Source organism: Anastrepha ludens, chromosome 6, assembly GCF_028408465.1.
Source record: "Anastrepha ludens isolate Willacy chromosome 6, idAnaLude1.1, whole genome shotgun sequence".
Classification (NCBI taxonomy): domain Eukaryota; kingdom Metazoa; phylum Arthropoda; class Insecta; order Diptera; family Tephritidae; genus Anastrepha; species Anastrepha ludens.
In genome coordinates this window covers 49,764,786-49,788,929 of record NC_071502.1, presented here as the reverse complement: position 1 = coordinate 49,788,929, position 24,144 = coordinate 49,764,786, and the positions used below count along the sequence as shown (strand labels likewise).

General features: G+C 33.7%; 1 protein-coding gene across 1 annotated transcript in view; it reads right to left on the bottom strand.

Moving 5' to 3' along the window:
- The window catches only part of LOC128866853 (uncharacterized), a 94,058-nt gene extending 73,640 nt beyond the window's left edge, over positions 1 to 20,418 (bottom strand). Inside the window, exons 1-2 of the mRNA XM_054107867.1 lie at positions 20,246 to 20,418; positions 7,414 to 8,793 (exon numbers count right to left, since the gene is read on the bottom strand). Of these exons, the coding sequence (XP_053963842.1) occupies positions 7,414 to 7,803 (390 nt within the window). The 5' untranslated portion in view covers positions 7,804 to 8,793; positions 20,246 to 20,418. The remainder of the gene's footprint in view (positions 1 to 7,413; positions 8,794 to 20,245) is intronic.
- Positions 20,419 to 24,144: the final 3,726 nt, after the last annotated feature.

Here is a 24,144-nt window from a genome sequence, read left to right as displayed (position 1 = left end):
CAAATTGGAAAATACGAGGCACTCCTCATAAAATTATTTATTACCATTTTTTATCCTTACCTATTTGAATAATAAATATTTAATTCAGAGCTTCTTAAGTGTAAGTAAATATGCAGCAGCTCAAGAAATTTACACAATTCCATATATTTATATGTATGTGCACATATAATACAATATATTCGCATATTTTTATTTATGTATGTATGTATGCGTCTACAAATGTGAATTAACATAATCCTATTTATTATTAATAATAACAAAATTCAAATAAATCTGCAGATACTTTTGAATTATCATAACTTTGCTGGGATATGATTTAATAAATGCATGCATACATACATACATACACAGAATTAAATTTGTCCTCCATTAAATAGGTTGGTATATAGCCATTATAAGTCAACGTTCAACCTTCGTCAACTCCAGCAGAGGTTTTGTTCCATTTCTGTTCACATTTAGTTCACGTTTTCAACTTTTTTATTTGAGAAAACCGAGAACAATTCTTTAATCCAATTTTTCTAACATTTTTTCATATGACGCTTTTCATTAAATTGTTCATGACGCGTGCGCACGTTTGCTATGCTTCAGAGATTCGCTGTATGCAGAGGAATTTTACTAATTTAAACTAACGACAAGAAAAAAGGTTTATACAGGTGTATCTGTATGATTCCAAATTTCTTTGCTTTTTTGGAAAATTCCATTGTAGCAATTGAAAGAATTCATAAATGGTTAGGCTGTAGTGCTCAATTGATGAAAAGAAAAAGTAGGCTCCAAATAACTTTTTTGTAGTAATAAATTCTTGAGTTTCGTGCAAAGAGCGAACTATGCTACGTAAGATCTATGGTTCTGTTCACATGGACGGCGAGTACTAAAGAAAATGGAATAGTAAAATATATGAGCTCGAGTTTTGGCGATGTAATGGTTTCGCGATGCTGTACACCTAGATGAGGATACTCCGTTGAAAAGACACTTCGAAACGAAAAGCAAAGATTGTATAAGTTCAGAAGGGATCACCTGCACAACTTCACTGAGGAGAAAGTAAGCTCTCTCTTCTCTGCCCCCAATCAAAAGAGATTCGATACCTTCAAAACAGTCATCGCAAAGGTCCGAGAATGGCTACAACCAAGGCCGCTAAGTATCATACTTAAAAAAGTCAAGTCACTTTGTAAGAAAGTGAAATCATAAATTCAAGGTTGATGGCAACGTCGACGATAAGCCCAGCAGAGGTTTCACCAAAGCAACCTCAGGAAGCGATGGCAAAGCCATTGCAAGTTTATTCGTATAAAATCCTAACTCAAGTCTAAGGCAAGCGAAGCAAAAGCTTTCGTCAAAAAGAAAATATTTTTTGACTGAAGCGCATATTCAAAAACGATTAGTATGGACAAACGAAAATTTTAATCGTGATTGGACCAAGGTTATGTTCACAGACGAATGATATTTTGCTGTTTAGAATTTCTGTTAGACATCCAGTTGCTTATTTTTGAATAAAGTTTTTACTAAATAAACAAAAATGATTTTGATTTCTGGTCCCTTATTTGGTCCTTTCCAATTTCTTTTGTTCAGTGGAACGATAATATCCGTCATGTCGATACATATGTGTGCCCGTTTTATCGCATTTTTCAAAACATTCCGCAAGATGTTCGGTAATAAATGTTAGCATTAAGGACTGCGATTGTCTGAGGCTTGTCAGCATAAGCCCACGACTTCAAGTAGCCCAAAGTGAGAAGAATCACATAATTAAATCGGGCGATCTTGCTGGTCATATCAAATCGCCAGAACGGCCCCGCTCATCCACTTTCCGCAGTAAGAAGTAGCATTCGCCCCAGTAATAACAGTGACCGTATGGCCGATGACGTCGTCAGAAAAATACGATACAATCCTGCCGCGTAAACGCAGCACCACACAGTGACAATGAGAGGATGTAATGGTTCTTCCTACATCACACATGGACTTTCAAGGCCCCAAAAACAAAGATTTTACTCAAGTGGAAGTACGCCTCATGTCAATTGTCGACACAAAATTGTTTTCTTCGTTATTGAAGTTAAGGATGACTTGAGAGTAATTTACAAAATTGGATTTTCTTTTTTTACATTTTCTTAAAGTATAATATCTTAATTGATATTGTGAGAAAATTTGAAGTAAATTCGACAAATACTCTTCGAGTTATTAAACAATTAACAATGGCAATTAACGGCGCTCGGACGCTCCGGAGCGTTCGTATGCTAAAAAAATGGATGCTGCACATACGAAAGTGGTAGATAAGCGCGCTAACGATAACACTCGAGAAGGTAGAACGTTACCTAGGCAACAGCAAATCGTTATTTTTATTTAATTTATTTATTTAATTCAATGAATAGTCTAAAAATACAGTATTTCTTACAGACTATGAAAACAGATTAATGCTAAATCATTAATCAAAGTAAATTTTGGAAGCTGCTATGACGGCTGAAGAACTATTATATGGCCCAGGGATAGATGGCACAGCGTAAGTAATTAAATAATTTGTATAACTCTACACAAATCGATAGCAAAACTTTGTTTTTTGAACTGGTGATCACTGTAACTTAAAAACCGCTTGGTAGGTTTCAATCAAATGTGTACTGCTTTTGAGAAACATAAAAAAACTCGTGCCTGATCGAAGAATTTTTTTGTTTTAATTTCGATTTTTTTTAAACAATTAATGGTCGGTTTTTTCTCGAAAGTCTGACAAATATTTCCTGAGGCCGCCATATTGTTAATTTTGAAAAAGCTTCGATCAGACACAAGATTATCTATTAATAAAACTAATTTATTTTGTCCAATTGATTTTAGATGATTCTCGAGGGATTATGATAATCACCGCAAGGGACCTCTAGAGAAACGAACTCCACACAAACAGTGATAACTTCTCCAATTTTTTTGGAAATTGCTGTATTAACGTTTTGTTTTTATTTTTGTAAAATAAAGAAACTGACTAGCAAAACAAAAATTATTGAAAATCATCACCTAACCCCATACAGATTTAAAAAAAAAAGAATAAGCGCCAATTTATATTTCCTAATGTATGTATATTAAGTCCGCCGTAGCCGATGGGTTGGCGCGTGACTACCATTCGATGGTGCGTAGGTTCGAAAGATTTGCATCACTGAGAATATTGTTGTTCTCATGTCGTAAAAAAAAAAATATATTAATTTAAATTAGTTAGTTTTGCTTTTCATTATTTTGTATTAAGAGTAAACGGAAAGATGCAGGTTTATTTGAAATGTGGATCAGTTGTCTGCAAGTTCGCGTGATTTGGACAACACTTGATTTGATAATATAAAACTCTCATCTGCGCTACGCTCTTAAGAAAATAGTTGTAATCATGAGGCCTGACTCGAATGACACACATGAGAACAAACGAGCTGTCAAATTGAGTGTTACTGTAAGTAATGTTTCCAAGTCGAAAGCCAAAATTTGATTCAAAAGCTATCTGCAAATATATTTTTTCATTTAAGATGGGATGAAGAAAGTCACGGATTTTTTTTTTTGGTTTCTGCAACTAGCTAGGGAAAATATTTAAGCGCATGAATCAAAGCATGAAAACTAATATCTCAAAAAACAAAAGCATATGTTTCTCAAAAGAAAAACACCCAAATTCGCTTTTATTAAGTGATATAAAAATTAATTAATTGCTCCCCTCACTTTATATAACTGAAGCCATAAACGTTTATATGCTTTCATAACATCGTAAATATGATTTCATTTATTCAAAAAGCACCTTTCATACATCAACCACTGTTTCTGCTGGAGTTTTTTTTTTTTGTTTTGTTATTTTTCCAAACTTATTGCAAACTTTGTTATAGCACAATGCACCCATTTTTTCGCTACTCATTTTTTGGGAAGATGTTACCCAACACAAGAAATAATAACAATCATTAATAAAAGGGAAACAAAAGAAAAAATCATTTTATTGCATTTTTTTAATTTTCTCTGCTAGTATTTACATAAATTACGTCAGTTCGGTCGAAAAGCGTGAAAATTTGTGCAGAGCCGCCAAGAAAACAAACAAACAAACAGAAACCGCTGCTTGTGGGTGAGCTAGAAATGATTAAAAAATTTCAAATGACTTCACAGAGGCATTTCATTTTATGCAGAGTGCAATACACAAATACATGCGTGCATACATACGTACACATCTAAGTGTATGTCTTGCAAGTTTTCATTGTATAGGGCTAATAAAGAAAAGCGCAAGTAATTAAGCGATTGTAAAAAGCGAAGTAACTGTTACTTTCATAACGAAATAATCCTCACAGTAAAACGTTAGGCAATCTACAAAAGTGGATGTATTTTTTTTTTAAACTTCGTTTTATAAGCAACAGAACCTAGAAATTACTTTTTGGACATTAAAATATTTTCAAGACATTTCCAGCATGTTTTTTTTTAATAGTATTCACGGACTTCATTCCTCTAAATTTTTGTAGAAAGCTGAAAATTCTTTCTACATGAAATCAAATATCAGGACAGTGGCGGAGAAAGCACAGTAGAGAGAATTCGGTAGGTGTGGCTCTCAGCAATTTTGAAGGGATACGCTGATTTGCTGACGTAATCGGTGTTATAAAAACGGTTTGTTTATAACAAAGGTTGACAAAATCTGAAAAAAAAGTATACTTCGTAAGATACGTGTGAAATTAGTGGGGATGTGAATTTTGATGCCGAATATCTGAAGTCATGACAGCCGAAGCTAATCTCACAATTTTGCTTCGAATGGGCAACGCCTTGTAATCCATCATCTTTCTGCAATGTAGCTTCTTGAGTCTCTTCCGCCTTTTCCAAAGACACAAATTCGGCGGTCGAAATAGAAGTTTGGTCAAAATAAATGTAAATGAACCCGAAAACGAAATTGCGTCCATTGTAGGAACCTATCGACGACCGGCTGGAATTAGTTTTGTATTATGTGGTTGTGCAGAGGCTACTGAGACGCTAGAAAAATATACCTATGAAAAGAGGAATCTTTGAAGTCAATCCCTTCACAGTCAATTTTTTCTCAGCGGCGGTGTAGTCTTGGCAGAATTTTTGATCAATCAGGAAAGGTATCACCATTTATATATATTATATATATATAATTGGCGCGTACACCCTTTTTAGATGTTTGGCCGAGCTCCTCCGGCCGCTATTAGAAAACTTTTTTCTTCATTTTGGTCTTTCACTACGTCCTCTCTGAATTCCGAATGATAGTCACGCACCAATCCATTCGGCTACGGCGGCCGCCATTTACTTGTTTGACTTTAGCTCGAACAACCCGAGAGTGTGAATTAATGTGTAAATAAGGACTCGGGACTGAATACGCGCACAAAATTTTGGAACATTAAGTCAAACATGAGTCTCTTTCAAACTATGTTCATATATTTTGAAAAATAAGACGTCTCTTACTCTGATCATAATTAAAGAAAGTTAACTTCAAAATAAACTAAACCGATGGCCTTAAGGCAGGCAATGGTAAGCCACCGGGAGCTCTTGGCTCTATGAATAATTTTTACTTTCGAAGGTGGGATTCTCTAAATTTATTCTGTGAACAAAAATTAATGGGGCACCTGAGCTATTCCATGTCAAGAGATTCAAGTATTTTGGACATGGTTTTAATTTTTTTTTTTTTTTGCATACAGGCAAACACTAAAATCGTTAATAGAGTTGTTTGTTAGCCAAATTCCAGAAGCGACCTATTCTGAAGGGGACACGTTTATTGATCAACTTCAAGGACTTTTTTGATAAAGTTTATGTACTTGTACGAATACTTACTGATTCCTCAGAATCAACAAGAGCTACAAAATTTGCAAATTTGGTGCATAGTTGAGGTCCTCTCACCTAATTCAACCATTTAGAAGGTATACTAAAAAATTTACTCCAATGGTGATTCCGTGAGGGCGATATCTGCTTTAAAGTATTCACAGATTATTCAAATTTACGTCTATGACGTCTTCGCACAGTATTTATTATTGGGATATGCGTACAGTCATAAATGATTGAGTTGTCCCTTTGATGGAAGAGTTTACTTCACAGTTAGCAGTTAGTTCGATCACTGAGACCAATTCAATTAACCCCTTCCTGGCAAGCTCATCAGTAATGTCAACTTCATCTATATTGTCATGTCCTGAAATCCAGATAAGAGAAATGCTACCTGCACACCTAAAAGATTTGATCTCCTCCTTACTAAAGGAGTTTGGATCTTCCCAGCTGCCACGTTCCCTAAGTGTTATGCATAATTACAGGATCGCAAAGGCTTCTGCCTGAAACACACTAGCGGGAGTTTTAAGGAAATATAAGTAGATAAAGTGACTAATTTAAGGAAACCCCCTGCTTCCCTCTTGGATCCGTCAGTGAAGACAGAGGTACCAGTATCGGTACATACTTTCCTTTCATTCCAATCCTGCCTACTTGGAGCGATTGCCCAGGTACGCCCCTCAAACTCCAATTTGCAAATAGAAAGATCTGTACGAAGTTCAGAGAAATGCGGTGTTAACTGCCTGAAAATACTACCATGTCCCTTGAGACATTGCCTCTGAGCAGCGATGGAAATAACGTAGAAATTGATAAGAAGTAAGTGTAAGACGACATTCAAGTTATAAATGCTCCGGAGATGCCAATACAGCCAGTCCTTTGCACGCAAACCAGTTTAGTGATATTATAGCCCTTCCGAAAAGCTTCTCACCAAACTAGGCATTCGAACGTTAAAATTGGCAGAACCACTACGTTGTACATCCAAAGAACGATCCTTGGCCTTCAGTCTCCATTTTTTGCCAAATATAGATTTGCAGGAGTAGAAAGCTATATTGGCCTTGCTTACCCTCTTTTCAATGCGTAGATTCCAATGGAGTTAATTAAAAAGTATAGTGCCACAACTACTTGACCTATTTGGACCACTTTTCTTCGGCTTTTTAATATATTTATAAAAATAAAATTTATTTTGAAATAAATGTCATATAAATCAAAATTTCAAACTTTGTACCTGATTTATAAAAATTCTACAAATCTCCATTAAAAATAAGTCGAATGAACGTAGCCCGCGAAATTTGAAAATTCACCTTATTTTTTGAACACACCTCGTACATACATGCATATGTGCAAAAAATAAGACAATATGATATAAGTATATATACCAAATTTTTAAAACTTATAGCATTACACTGACTACAATACCATTCATAATTACATAGAATAAAACTAAGAAATCAGAAGAGTTCATATGTATAAGTATGTATGTATGTATGCACTTGATACTGACCTATTTTGAGTACGACTATCGTATGAGATTCAGAGATATGCCATTCTTTTGCATTTCCATTGACCTCAAAGCGAAACAAGACAAAACTATATTGCCCACAGTTGTTCTTATTGTTTTACCAAAATAAACTGCTGACCCACAAAAGTACAAATCAGGAAACAATCAGAACTTACCTCGACACCGTTCAGATGAACGCTATGCTTCCGCGTGATATCAATGTGCAAGCGGCGACCGCCAACAGCGGCATTGTTGTTGGGATTAGTAGCCGCATTGCCGCCGCTGGAAAAGTGGTAGGTGCTCGTACTACTGTTGCTACTGTTTCTACTGCTGCTACTACTCCCACTATCATTTACATCAAGACCATCTGCAAAGCGACGATCGGCCGCATCATGATTGTGGCTCGCTGTGCTAATGTACGAACCACTGTAATTGCTGGTGGTTTCGTTTTTATTGCTGTTGGCGTTGTCGTTGTGATTGCGCACTGCACAACCAAAATGCAAACAATTCCAAATTAAAGTTGTAATTAAAATCAAAACGAAGCCACTAGGTGAGCACATCATCATCTTCGTCGTCGTCGTCGTCGTCGTCGACGCTCTAAACAGCGGCTGTGATGGCTCTGTAACTGTGGCTATGGCTATGGCTATTGCCGCCGTACAAAACGCGTTGGTGTTGAAAATTCTCAGCAAAACAAAACTCACAAAAAGGGAATTTAAATAGAAATTGAAAACACAAAGCGTGGAAAAACGAAAGCCACGCAATAAAATCAAAATCTGATGTCAACGAAAGGGGTTCGGAGTTGGAAACGCGTGCGCTCAGCGTGACGTATTTTGTGAGTTGGGCATAAATGGGGGCAACATAGCCGCCAACTATATTATAAAAAAGCGAGCTGTTAGCCACGCGATCGAAACGCTGCTGGAACAGTGTTGAAGTCAAGCTGACAGAGGCAAACACTTCTGCAATGAAACCACACTTAAGACAATTGTTGTTGAGGCTCTCTGTGTTGTTGCCTGAGCATAGCAGGGTTAGCGTTTGTTTACACTGGTTAGCCTGCTAGATGGGCGTGCGCGCGCACACAAACACCAGTTGTATTGTGACTGGCGGTATTTTAGCTATTTTGTTTTTTTATTACTTTTCATACGCTTTTCCACAGCGCAGCTAAAACTTTTTGCAGAGTCTTGAATTTTTTGCGTTTTGTGATTTTCGGTTTTTGTTTCTTTGCTTTTGTGTATTTTATATTGTAAAATGTCGGCTGATTTTGCTATGTTCAACGTGTTGTTTAATTGCTACTTTTATGGTGGCCGAAGTTGATAATTTGCGTTTTCTTTATGATTGAATTTGTTGTTTTTGCTACTAGTGCTGTTTTTGTTTTTAATTTTGTGAATGTTACTGTTGTAAAGTTTCCTTTCTTTTTAGTAATTTTTCACTTATATTGCTCTTTTTTATTATTATTGTTGTTGTCATTTTAATAATTGTTGCTTTATTTTAATATAATTGTTGCATAAATTTGAGTGTTTGCTGCAATATTATTACTTCTAACGCTGCTTCTTTTTTGGCTGCAATAGACCAAAATATTATGTCAATTCGGTTTCGATAAAACCTCCATATGAGAAGTTTCGAAATCATATTTAAAGAAAAACGTATTTTTGATATAAGGATTTATTTTTTATTGCTATTTTTTTTTAACTATTTAACTTGACCTTTTGTTTTGTAATGGTAAACTTTAATAAAATTTATTAAAAAAAATTGTTATCATTTTTTTAATGTTATTACAGGTATCTCTTGTATAACGCGGTCTTATACAACGCGGTTTCGATATAACGCGATTTGGAAAAATTAGGTTTCAGTACAACGGGAAATTTAGGCTTATATAATGCGAAGGGGAAAATACATAATTATAAAATCTGGTAAACACATATTTATAATATGTAATGTATTTTTAATGTAAACCGGGAATTACCCTTTTTTGCCTTAGATAGATAGAATAGATATTAATCTAGCACCTTATTACGAAATTGAAAAGGAGCTTAAAAAAACCACCCACCAAAAACTGATAACAGATTTTGCAATTATAGAACCACAAGGTCCCAGAACGAGTTCCTTATCCAATAGTGAAAACTATGTTGAAGAAATATCTTCTGATGAAGCTATTGCTCCCCCAAAACGCCCACGTGCAAATATCTTTGAAGACAGTGAAACAGATTAATTACCATATGAAGTTTGAAGAATAACAATAAAGTTTTTAATAAACCTTTAATTTGTTTTAGTTTGTTTTCAAATTTTTTGTTTTGTGTTTTTAATTGTATTATAAAGTCTGAACTTTAGTATTGAGTTGAAATATATGTGCATCTGTTATTTTGTATGTATTTTATTTAAAAAAAAAAACCTATTGGAACATAACCCCCAAATTTATATGAAAACTATGTTTTAGATAACGCGGAATTACATAACGCGCAATTCTTCTGGAACGTAACTATCGCGTTATACGAGGGATACCTGTATTAAATTTCTTTAGAAAAACTACTTTGTTTTGCAAAGCTTTTATTTTTATTATCATATTCTTTTTTGATAAACTACTTTACTTTATAATTTTTTTTTATTTTTTTTAATATATTTTTAAAGAAAAATATAAAATTTCATTATTTGTATTATTATAATTTTTTTTTTAACTAATCTACTTTATAATTTTATTATTTTTATTGTTATCTTTTTTAAACTAATTCGTTTTATAATTTTTTTATTTTTACTATTAATTTTTTTATTAATTTTATTTTACAATTTTTTTATCATTTCTTCTTATTATTAATAAATTTTTTTTAGAAAAACTACTTTGCTTTATAATACTTTTATTTTTATTATAATGTTATTTTAGATAAACTACTTATTTTATATTTTTTATTTTTATTGCTATATTTTTATAGAAAAACTTTTTTATGTAATTTTATTATTTTTACTACCGTATTTCTTTTTTTTTTGTTTTAATAACTATTTTATTTTGCTTCTTATTCAATTTTTTATCATTTTTATATTGTTACTATTAATTTTTTTAGAAAAACTACTTTAAATTATAATTTTTTATTTTTATTATTATTTTTTTTTTTATATAATGCCAATAGTTTATAATTTTTTTATTTTTATTGTTATATTACAATATATTTTAGAAAAACTACCCCTTCATAATTTTTAATTTTTGATACCAACTTTTTTTTTAAACTTACTTTTTAATATAATTTTGTTATTCTTTTTTTTTAAAGCTGCTTTTCTTTATAACTTGTATTTGTTTATTTTTGTTATTAAATGTATTTAGAAAAACTATTTTATTTTATAATCTTCTATTTTTATTATTATATTGTTTTTTAAAAACAACTCCCTTCAAAATTATTTTCATTTTTATTACTACATTTCTTTAGAAAAATTTATTTTTAATATTATGTTTTATAATAGTCTAATTTTTATTATTCTTTTGTTCAGAAACCCCCTTTTTCTATACATATATATATATTTTTTTTTTCTCAATTTATAATTTTGTTTTATTTTTACTATTAAATTTTGTAGAAAAGCTCTGCGCTTAGGTACTAAAATCATAATTTAATTTATATTAATAAATATTTAGTCAAAGTTAGCAAGCTGTAAATTTTTTTGTAATTCTATACAAAAAATATATTTAATTTAATTAATATTAATTTAATAACTGATTCGCCACACCGCGAGAAATTTCTAACATATTTTAAATATGCATAAAAAATATTTTTTTTAGGATAGATAAAAGTAGAATAGAATAAATAAAACAAATAGGAAATTCCAAAAATTGGCTCTAAACACATTTTATGAGTTTACTTCTGGCATAGAATTACTCCCACAAACAACACTTTCAAATATATTAAGCGAATATATGAAAGCATCTTATTTGCTCTTCTCATGCATTAAGGAGGAGCGATTTGTAAGAAATTTGTTTAGGCTAAGCGAGTAAGGCACAAAATTAGAAGAACCAAGAGACTAAAATCACTTTCGTGCTTTCCAAAATTAGTAGTTATTTTTTCCTTTGGAAAAAAATTTAACTTTCTTATATTAAAAGAGACGGAACTAAATTTTTTTTATTTTTTTTTTTTTATATAAGAAATATTTCTTTTTACAATTTTCCACATCAATTTCATTGATCATACACTTAATTGCGCAATTTTTTTTCTTTTTCCCAAAAATTTTACCGTTGCTAATACAAATAAAGGGAGGTTAAAAAAAATTACAAAAACTAGGTTTTTTTTCGGTATATTATTGAAGAAAGAAGAAATCTAAAGGCGTAAAATCGCAGCTCCGAGGTGATCAATTGACAGCACCGGGCAGGTGATAACACGATTACTGATTGTGGAAGGCAATATATCGATTGTGGCATGGTGCATCATCCCGTTGAAACCAAAGATTGTCCAAGTCCATGCCATTTCGATACGCGAAGATAAGATATGACACTTACAAGTGCGAATGAAAAGAGTGGCCGGGCTCTCTCTATGACATTAAAGTCGAAGTTGGTACACTGGAGTTTACGACACAGTGTCCCAGCCCTTGGTGAGCATTTTAAGCCGACATGTTCTACGGTGCTTATGTGTAATAGATGGAGTAGAACAGGTCAACGCAGTTATTGTATAGTACTCTGTTTTACACAGGCACAAGGCAGTTTTCTAAGAGATGAATAATCGTATCCCCCGCTTGATAGACCAAACAACTCTCGTAGCTTCTTTTGGAAGGCACGCCCAGCTTATAGTTTAAAGGAAACATTTTTCTACAGTTTTCCATATAGTGCGCGGCAGACTGGGAACAGTTGTGATACAATTGAAAATATAAAAAAATAGAAGTACATTGGAATGGCGATAACACGTTATTCAAGGGCCCAAAATATTACGAGTAATCACCATTTTGGAATTAGTGGAACTACGAGTTGAGAATTGGAGTTAAAAGTAATTTGGTAGCCCCAAAAGCTAAAGTCACTTTGCGATTTTTTCGTCTATTTCGTCAATTACGATATATAGAGCAACAACAGAGTTACAAAGCATTTTATAAGAAGCGAATCATAGAGGGGATCAAATGACATACATTTTTTATGAGTTATCCAAGGCATCGAACGTTGCCACGAATTAACGCGATTTTTAAATTATCAAGCTTGCGAGTTACCGCGATTCCACTGAATGCATTTAAATATTTTTTCCACCTTAATGCGTTGAGTATGCCACTTTTAAAGTATTCGAGTATCTTTTAAGCAAAAAACGTTGCTCCTTAACCCCTTAAGTTAAGACTTCGAATGTTAGGTGCTACTTTTGAAAAAATATTTTGCGCTTCGCTCTAATATGCGTATTTTTATTATTGTTATTACTGGTAATAAAATTTCTATTGTTCAAAATTGCTAAAAAAATTTTTTTGTTTTTTTGCATTTAAAAATAGAAAATTTTTGCAACAGATTTTTTTTAATTTTTCTTTATAGCTACATTGATGGCATTTAACTACGTATTTTTACATTTAAGAAAGCTATTTGAAATTAGAAAAATAAACATTTTAATTTATTCAAAAATCACTCTGTTTCAGACACGCACATTATTCAATGAAATAAAGATGGATTATCGTGGCACATGTTTGTATTAGTTAATTGTTAACTGTTTGAAAGCGAATTGCCATAGCTTAACTGCAGCTAATCACATGTGAGTGCACTGAGAGAAATTTACTGTAGCACTCCACAAACTCGCACACACAAAAACATGCACATGCATGGGCATACACAATTTGAATGATATTATTCTTTATTTATTTGCTAGTTGGTTGTAAATATTATTGTGTTATAATATAAGACAGTTATATGTATGTGCACACACACACACATATGTGTATGTACAAATGTATGGCTCGTGTGTTTTAGTTTTTCTTTTCTCATTTAACGGCAATCTCAATTATTTATGCGCACTTTATGCACTAATTAATCGTCTTGATTGCTTGTTGTTTGTTGTACTGTTGCTTTCTTATTACACTTGCATATGCATAAACGTGTATGTATGCATGTGTATTTTGCCGTTGGCTTGCTGTTATTACACATGTTATTGCTGTTACTATCTGGCTCTGACTTCGCTTAAGCTTTGCTGAATGGCAGCGCATTAAATTTCCTTTAAAGCTTTTCTTTAAATTATGTTTTAGTTAGCTTGTTTTTCATTTTCCATCTACCTTTCACATTTAAACATTTTTTCTTTAGTTTCTCATATTAAGTTTTCATTCTTTTGCAATTGTGGTGTTAAGGTGTTAAAATACCCTACATTAACAAATGGGTATAGTCTACTGGAGAACTAGTGCCGTGCTCCATGTACATATATAAGGTGGGGCAAAATTAACCACCCTGTCGAAAGATTCATAATTTTTGCGAGTGGCGGCGTTGTACGTCAATCATTTTGGCACTTGAAGGCAGAGAATCTACAATGGGCCAGATATTTACAATACGCCATGTCGTGGAAAATACCCATGAAAATAGAATCGACTTACACCATACATTTGACGAGTTTAAAGCGGCCTTAAACAGCACGAAATGCAGTTGCCTACATCCCGAATTGTCTGAATTCGGTATCCCCGCAAAACTAATGCGGCTTTGCAAAATGACGTCGTTCAATACTTCTTTAACCAAAGACATCTTTAACCTAATGCTGAAAAAGATCGTTCTAGCCACAGAACTTAATCGCTCAGGCACAATTTTTTATAAGAGCGTACAATTGTTACATATGCCAGTGATATTGATATCATCGGCCTTAACAACCGCGCTGTTAGTTCTGACTTTTCCAAACTGGATAATGAAGTAAAGCGGATGAGTCTGCTGGTGAACGAGGGCAAAACGAAGTACCTCCTCTCATCAAGCAAACGGTCGGCGTACCCGCCTATCGACCCACACGTAACTATGGACAATTATAATTTCGAAGTTATAAGAGACTTAGTTTATCTAGGAACCAGCATTTACACCGATAACAATGTCAGCCTTGAAATCCAACGGTAAACCTCTCATCATGCCTCTGCGAACGTATAATGCATAAGCATGGACGATGACAACATCCGGTGAGGCGTCCCTTGCAGTATTTGGGAGAAGAATTCTGCGGAAGATTTTTGAACCTTTGCACGTACGTGATGGCGAGACTCGTTGGCGATGAAACAATAAGCTTTATGAGCTTTACGACGTTCATAAACGTAGCACAGCGAATAAACATCCAGCGGCTTCAGGAGGTGGGCCATGTCGTCCAAATAGGTATATACAAACGCTTCAGCTCTGAAAGTATTCGATGTGGTACCAGCTGGTGGTAATTGAGAAGGCTTCCTCTGCGTTGAAAAGATCAGGTGGAGAAGGGCTTGGCTTTACTTGGTGTGCAACTGGCACCGGTTAGCACGAGAAAGAAACGACTGGAGCACTTTTTTACGCTCGGCTAAAGTCGTTTAAGCGACTATCGCGACTATCGCGCGAATCAAAAAGAAAGGAGAATACACTAGACAGCTGCATTATACAAACGGACCAGCAATGGAGCACGTAAAGGCAAAAATATAGATTTGAATCAATAAAAATAATTCGTTTATTATTATTATTCTAAAACCAAATTGGATGATTAATTTTGCGCCAAAAAACTTAAAAAAAAATTTCTTTTAAATAGGAAAAAAAAAATGTTTTAACTCCATTCAAAAATGGCAAAAAACAATTTCTCATTTTTCAAAATTAAAACAAAACAATGGTTTTAAAAAAAATTGTTAAACAATTTTAAAAACAAAAAAGTAAGTTTTTTTAATAATTTTTTTTATCTTTAGGTTTTTTTCTCCTAAGTTTTTCTAGAAAAAATTTCTTTCTGCCATTATTGGAACACATCTCCCTTCAGATTTTTTCGAATTTATTCAGTTACGTAAAGTGAAACCGTAAATACATTAACATCTTCGGTAGGTTTTGAGCGTCGAATGTTGCATTTTTTAAAGTAAAATTTATTGTAGTTATCATTTCATGTCAACTTCAATACAAAAATATAAAATATCAATTTTTAGTTTGCTCATTTTTATGCCATCCTGTGGTTAATAGCCATGTTATAATAGAAATATTTAGAGTTATACGATGATTCATCTCGATTGAGGTTACTTCAAATATATAATACAGTTTGCTTCTTAACCGTTTACGTATAAAAAAGAGACGATATTTTATTTGTCTTATAATTTAATTTTTTTCATCTTTATTTTTGGAAAATGTGCGTGTCGCCGTTTATTTTTCGAGTTAATACTCGTAGTGTGCTTATGAAACTTAGTATAAGCGCTGTAATTGACCTTTGAGGCATGATTTTGAAAATTTTTGAAATCGAACAAAGAATGCACCCACGCAACGCAATTAAAATTTTGTCGAATAATACTCGTAGAGTAAAACTTCTGGCATCTTACATTTTTTTAATGCAGTGGTACATAAGTTTCAGTTCAAACACATTCTTACGTTTGTTGAACAAAACAAATCTTTACGTGTTTCTATACCTTCTGCTCAAATATGAACGAGACGTTATCAATAAAACGGTCCGCGGATGATATATGGCAAAAATAAATTTTTTGTTTTTTGGTAGGACTGTTATAAGCTTACATTGCAAATTTCGGCGTAATATGGCACATACCTAGTTTGTTTTCTGTGCTACTGTAAACAAGTCAAGATCGAGTGTGTTTTTCGAATTTAACGATGGAAATTCAAGTTGAACAAAGAATTTGTTTGAAATTGTGTTATTCCAACAAAATTTCGGCTTCAGACGCCTTAAAAATGTAGCAGACAACCAATGGGGACTCTGCTCTATCGCGTGCACGTGATTTTCAGTGGTACAAATCGTTCAAAGAGGGCCGTACATCGGTTGAAAACTTGCCTCATGAACCAAAAACCAAAAAATTTATTTTTGCCATATGTCATCCGCGGACCGTTTTATTAATAACGTCTCGTTCATATTTGAGCAGAAGTTATAAATTATTAGAACTCTTAGTTGAGTAATTGTTTATTGTAATGTAAAAGTAACTTATAAAGCATTTTTCTTAATTTGTATGACGCCTCTTAATGAAAGAAAATGTTTCCTTAATTGCATTATCCAAATTTTAGGCACTGAAAACTTCCTACAATAAATCCTTTGATGGCGTAGTATTTTTTTACACTATACATTAAGCGAACTCATAAAAGAAGGTTGAAGTTTTTTCTACAGGTATTACAAATTAAATGTATTCTATGACTTTTGAAAAAATATTTCGAAAAATGGTAAGATTTACGTGAGCTACACCGATTTGAAAGTAACTCGAAAAGTCAAGTTTTTTAATAATGAAATTAGTTTTTAAAAATATTTGTTCCAAGAAATCATCGAGGGTAATAGAAAAGGTTATGCTTAAAAGATTTGCATAAAACTGTTTAAAACTTAATCAATTTAATCAAAATAATGAGAATTTTGAAGGTACTTTTGATTTACCCTACATAAATCTTAATATTTTTCTAGTATATTTTGGCGGATGTTTAAAATACAATAAATTTTATAGTTCCGACTGAAAACAGTACCATTGTTCTTTAGTGATGCAGTATGTATACGAGTAGAGTGTTCTTTATTTTGTGAATTTATGAAGAAAAAACAGTATACTGAATTTTTGAAATTAAATTTTGTAAATTTACGAAATTCGTTTTTGTCAATTTTTGGAACTAATTTTTGGTTTAATTTTTGATATATACTTTTTTGAATTTTGGAAAATAATATTTGTAAATAAAGGAGAAGACCAGGCGAAAAGTCGAAGCAGGTGGCCTAAAAACAAATTCATTAATGAGATTAAACTATTGCGTTGCACTCTTCGTAAAATAAAAACGGGCAAGAATCCAAACTATGTTTTGGAGCATTAGAACCTAACTACAATTTTTTTTGGGTGTCTATTTATGATTTTATAAAAACAAAAATTTGACATTTTCTTGTTTTTCTTATTGACGTAAGCTGCAATACCACATTTTTTTAATTTTTAATTTTTAATGGCAAATAATTAATAAAGTTCTAGATTACATAAAAAGTTTATAAATGTACACAAATATGTGGCAGAAAATTAAATTTCGTGGAAACACATAACTTTCAACAAAAAAACAACAAAGAGACTCAGAACTTAAAGAAGCAAAATCTTAAGAGAATATATGCCGGTATTACATTTATTGGCGGAAATAAAAAGTACATATAAAAATGAATCAAGTAATTTACCTTTAATTACTTTAATGCTTCCAAAACTTCCACAAAAAGTGAAAAAGGATGTTCACAAAAATAGGAAATAGAAATAGAAGTAGTCCAAGAATTCAAGTGCGAGGCGGAATAAGCTTGTACTTATGTATATGGGTTCCAGGACACCGCATTGCTCAAGGAAATGAAGTTGCCGATGAATTGGGCAACTGCGGATCAGCGAGTACCCCACCGGGACCAGAGCCAGTAATAGGAAACAGTTCTGTAAGAATCATAAATTTGATCAGCAAATATGTATGCAATTTTCATAAAAAGCAATGGTCCGGTGTAGGACTCTACAGAACTGCAAAGTGTTTTGTGACAAGCCCGAACAGAAAACAGTGGAACTTGCTTCTAAAGCTTGGAAGAAAATAAGTTCACTTGATGGCCGGTATTATTACAGGACACAACCCATGAGGACCCGATTTGGCTGTCTTGCTTAGAGAAAGCGAATAGCACTGAGCATTCTCTTTATGTGTGTCCTCACTTTGCTAGAGCAAGGCTACGAATTTTGGGTTCCGATGTCATGAGAATGAGTAGTATTCGTTCTCCCAGTAGGATATTTCAGATTTTTGAAAGTACCTGAAAGTTCTCACAGGACTCTGCCTCTATTCTATCCGATATTTTTATTTCTGTTACTGCTCTCTTTTTCTCCTTGACTATCTATTATTTTACTTTCCTAAGCTTTGTGCTTTTTAGCCAGAGCCTTTTCGAAGTTACCAATAACTCGATGCTTCTTGGCTCGCCTTTTTCAAATTTGAAATTTCAGTCGAAGTATCTCTAGATGCCTTTATTTAATCACATTTTCCGTTATATTAATATACATTTCATCAGGTCGGTGACTTAAAAGTGTAGTATGACCTGATGATTCCCCTCTTGTCGTGATGAGGAGGATCAGTAAGTACAATGGCCTCCGTGAGCGATTCCTGCCAAGCCGATAAGGTCGAGGGTGAGCACCGAAGCTAAGAATAATCCTCAAAACACAATTATACGGCAAGGCAGAATGTAGCGTCTGTCCACAGGCTGGTGGTGGATACAACGGGGGTCTGCCTTGTATCAAGCGGCTCATGCCCATAGGCCAAGTATGCTATCAAAGGTAGCAGCCCTCCCATTGGTCTAAGAATCCTGGGCTAATCCCCCATAATTTCGAAATAAATTGATTACCGAAACCAGATGCTGGCCCTACGCTCCAACCGGAGTTAAAGGAAATTATATATTTGCTTAGGGAAAAAGAAATCCATTATTTTCTCGGTAGATGGCTGTATTGATCTCGTAAAATATCGCTCAAACAATTTAAAGTTTATGCTCGTTGTCCAGGTGACTTTTCACACTAAAAATATTATTTTGCTGTTTTTTGTTTGTTCCATTCAGTTGTGAGTTACAGGGTGTTAACAATGGAAGTCAAGCAAGAGAAAATTCGGTACATTTTAAAGTTTTTCTTTGAAGCCAGGCCGCTGAAATTGTGAATGGTGTTTATGATGCCGCTACTGCAACAACTAATTACAAGCAAATATGGTTTCGTCGATTCCGTTTAGGCATTTTTGATGTTAAAAAAATTTCGATCATGTCCAAAAAGTCAATAAACTTACAGAAACAATCGAAGTTGACTGGCAAGTCAGCAGTCGCAGCATCGCCCAGCAGCAAAAGATCGACCACAAAAGAATTTAAAGCCATTTGTGCAAATATTTCACGCAAAAATAATTGATTTCTTTTTTCCCAAACTAATTAATATATACTTATACATATATATTGTATATATACATATTTCCCTTTAAAAAACTTCTTTCGGCAGTTTGTGTTTGGGGCGCAAGCAACTTTTCGAACAGCATTCAGCGTTCCAAAATGAAAGTAAAAAAAGAGAGACTTCGATACATTTTTTAGTACCACCAAAACTGAAGAAGGCTACGTAAAAGGTCAGTGCTGTTTATAGACACAAAATATTCTAATTTCGAATGCATTAGCAAAACTGTGATTCCCTTGACTCCGTTCCATTAATGCCCATCGAGGATGAGCCACGCTCTGGTAAGCGGCCAATCGTTGAAAATGTCAATAAAATCATGGAAATCAAGTAAATCGGATAATTCTAATTATATTAGTTTCATCAACGAAATAAAGCGAAGAAGCGCTCTGAGCACTTGATTTCGCCTAATATTCTTATTATAGGTATATAATATACTCGTATATACTTATTATACATATATTATATGAAATAATTTTACATTTTCGGACAACACATTCACTTTCAATAGTTTTGCACAAAACTATGTACACTGGCACGAAAACACCGAAGAGAAACCCAAAATCAAATTTAGCGGTTAAAAATTTAATTTTGGAAATAATTTTGTATTTCAAGCATATAAAATATTCTTCTTGCGGCCCTCAAGCGTAACGATTTCCATATGTGTGTACTTGTTTTTTGTTTTTCTTTATATTACTATTTATTTTCCATGTAGCGCTGCGGAGAAAACTAGCAGTGAGGCTACTATTTCAAAAGTAAAAACCTAATTCAGCATTTTACGTTCAATACAAAATATTTTTTCAACATTCTTGGTTACACATTTTTTATGCATCGTTTTTTAATCATTTTTTATTTTTCAAAAAAAATATGTATATATAATATATACATTAAAAAACACTATTATCGCTACACTTTTTACACTTGGCAGGCGCACGCGCAGCCACTTTTTGCACTCAATCACAATCCTAGGCGCCACGCCACGTTCACTCATTCACTCCCTTCAACATGAGGCCTGCAATTTTAATTCACCTTAATTCAATTAACAATATATGCACATTCTATCTGCACATTTATTTATACATATACATATGTATATATGTTTGTATGGATGTACATTTGCTTGTAGTGCATCACTTAAGTTAGCAATTCGATCAGCATTCAGCGCGCGCGATGAGTGCTTTTCCGCGTGTGCTATATGCCACTTCGGTGGCTCGTTGGCGAATGAATGAAAAGCGCAAAATCACAGCTGGAAAATTGTAAAGTAAAATACCGCAGCGCCATACAGAGCAGCAGCGTTAACACACGACCATTGCACGATCAGCAAGCACTTTGGGCTCGAATTGCTCTACATATCATACACATACATACATACCCGTATGTATATGTGCTCGTCGTGCGCCTCACCATTAACCAGCCATGGCGAGCACCACTAGGCCAGCCAACCAACCATCTATCCATCCACATATCCATTCGTTTGGAGCCGCAATCAGTCAGCGGCACACGAATGCGAATGATGAGGGAGTGCGAATGCAGTAGAAAAGTTTACCCTCGGGCAATGATCGCCAGTTTGTCTGTCGAATTCGTCGATTGTCGGCTGAGTGGCTCACTCAACCTTTGTGAAGACACTTGCGCATAGCTGTATGAACGATGGGCGATGGATGATGGGTGATGGGTGATGGACGATGAGCCGTAAAGGAATGCAAAATTGCGCGCTTTTCGGATACATATGCATGTGTAGGTGTGTGTATATGTGCAATCGATTAAAACTGATCGTGTTAACACCGAGATGTTTGCTTAAGGAAAATCTTGGCATTTACATAAGTATGGTATATGTATGCACATGTGAGTGAATTTTTAGGTTTTTTGTTTTTTGTAAATAAGAACATCGACTGAGTTTTTTTTGCGCTTCTTTGTTGATGACGATGCACTTTAAATGTTTTATTCTGATACATACAAACCATGTACAGTAGACCAAATGTCCTCTTAATTTTGGGACGAACCCTTGCGTATGTACCCTTCGAAAAATTATGCGACTGGTTCTAAAGCGAGCATATACATACGGACTAGTCTGCATGGCACACAATTGGCAACTAATTCGAAAATTTCGAAACACTTCTTCATAATTTGAAAATAAGAAAGCTGAGAAAAAAGGTAAATAACAACTCTTTCGACGTATGACGACAATGGCATAATGTGTAGACTACTTCTTGCAATTCTGAAGGTGTTGTCTCGAATTCAATGTCAGGCATGTGAATTTCTCAAATTGAATAGATATTAGGTGTGGTAGGTATATGCAATACTGTTCTCTATCCCCTATTGCATTGAAAATAGCCGAGTGAGTCAAATCTGAATATTGTTTCGCAGAGATATGAATTTCGAAAATTGCAAACCTCACTTCGTACCCGTTTGGCAGCAAAAGGTTACAATTAGTCTCTTCATAGGACAGGATCAAACAAAAAGAACAGTTCGTTCGATAGTCGCATTTTTCTTTGCAACTAGTCCCAAACTTATTTTGAACTAATCGCAGTTTTTGCAGAGTATACGATATATGTATATGTGAAAGTATTGGCAATTTTTTGTTAGCGTTTGTTTTGTTAAAAATAAATGAAAAAATAAAAATATCTTGACCTAAACAATCATTACTCAACCATCGTGTTCGTCGAACTAGGTTGCCTGCGACTTTTTCCTGTTATCAAACTGTTCACTGAAAAGAGCCATGAGAAATCAAGCATTTGCCTCGATTGAAATTGGAAGAAGTTAAGGCTATTGCCCGCCAGTGGCAACCACTATTAGAAAATTGTTTTTCTGTCATATGGATATTCGTTACACATATTCATACCCGGATATTCGAACCTAGCTACTTCCAAATGGTAATCACGCACCAACCCATTTGGCTACGATGGCCGCTATTTTCTTTTATCTATAGCTTTGAAACAACAAAATTATATAAATTTTGATTTCTTTCATTGCCTAGCTGAAAAAAAACACAATTAAATTTTTCACGCCTCATCAGTGGACTTATTCCTTAAGGGGTCCCGGCGGTCTAGAGCTCGAAAATTTAGGGTATTTTCAGGAAATTTTTTACAATAAAAAAATGAGAAACGATATTTAAATTTTGTAGGCTTTTTATTTAACTTCTTTTACATACACAAATGAAAAAACAATTTTTTTTAATTTTAATAATTTTAAAAATTACGCTGAAGTTGACCCTCCCGAAAAATTTTACCTGAACAGTGTTGTCCATTTTGGCTCTTCCATTTATCTGAAACATAAAAACCAAAAAAAATAAAAATCAGCATGACTGTAGCTATGTCCCGTACTAGAATAAAAAATAAAAATTTTACAAAATGGCGGGGTTTTTAATTTGACACTCTAAAAATCGGGGTATTTTTGAGTTTTTCAATCAAAAAATATGAAATAAATGAAATAATATTATGATTCTAGTACGGGCAATAGCCATTGGTGTTGTGAACAACATATTAAAATTTCAGACGATTCGGTTAAATAGTTTTTGTTTTTTTTTTTGACAACACCAGGCCGAAAAATGTGGGTTCGAGATAAATGAGTTTAAAGTTTGAGGTACATGAGCGCGCGAACCGCTCTCTACTTAGTTAATGGGCTGTAGAAGCTATAATATTGGGAATTTCCGCATGAGTATATTCTTAAGATACTTAAAATTAAGTTATAAGTTATAGCGGCAGGCTAATCATCTACCCTGTCAGAAATCAAATAGATTAACGATAGATTAACGAAACCAATGCAAGAGAAGTCTTGTCGAGGCCCTATGCTCCCGAAAGGAGTGAACAAGGAAAAAAACAAATACTTAAGATACAATACTTTCGAAATATCGAAAAAAAACAATCGATTTTTTGAAATTTCTTGACTACCTGGTCCCCTTAAGACTTTCTATAAAGAGCGAAATATGTATATAATTCATATTGTATAGCACACAAAAAGCTTGGACGAATGCACCAAGCGTCAGGAATTTTTTGGGGAATAAGCTTTATGAAAGATTTATAGAACGCAGTGAATATCACTTGTGGTGTATTGATGACCAGCTACCAGCTTTGTAGAAAACTTTCTGTAGTCAAGCGAATTAAGAAAAGCGGCTCTTTGTGTGATAAAGTGTTTTACTTTAATAAAATTTTAGATTATATGTTTTCCATTTTATTTTTTAGATCAAATAATAAATAAATTAAAAAAAAATTTTAGAAAAAAATTAAATTTTTAATTAAAAATTTTTGGGAAATTTTTTTCTTTGTCATTTGTGGAAATTACCCCCTCAGATTTTAGCTTTTTGTTGTCATGAAGTTTCATAATGAGGTTCGATTAACTTTACGAGTTATGTAAATTCAGTTAAAACCAGTTAAAAGTAACGTGCATTACGGTACTGTTAAACGGGAGAGATGATTAATTATTTTTTATGGCCGGAATTGGATAGTAATGATCTGGAAAACGTTTATTTTCAACAAGACGGCACTACGTGCCATACAAGCACCAAAACCATTGATCTTTTACGGGAAAAGTTTCTGGCCACCGAGATCTTGTGTTTTAACATCTTGTGACTTTTTTCTTTGGGGCCACGTGAAAGAGAAGGTCTACGCCAACAGCCGAGGGTCGATTCAAGACCTTAAAGATGGAATTCGTGAGGGTATCGGGGGCACATAGGGCAGCCACTTTGCAATTTGGTTATGGAAAACTTCATGAAAAGGATATTGTCCTGTAAGCGTAGTCGTGGTGGTCATTGGCCAGATGTTATTTTCCACTATTAACGGCATACCTTCCTCTTTATAATGAAATCCGACCATTTATATTAAAAAAATAGCATTTTTCTTTCAGTATCAAAATAACACTTCTTATTAGGAAACCCTTTATTTCGCAATGAGTCATCACCTATTAATGAAGACAAAAATTAGAAAAAGATCTGA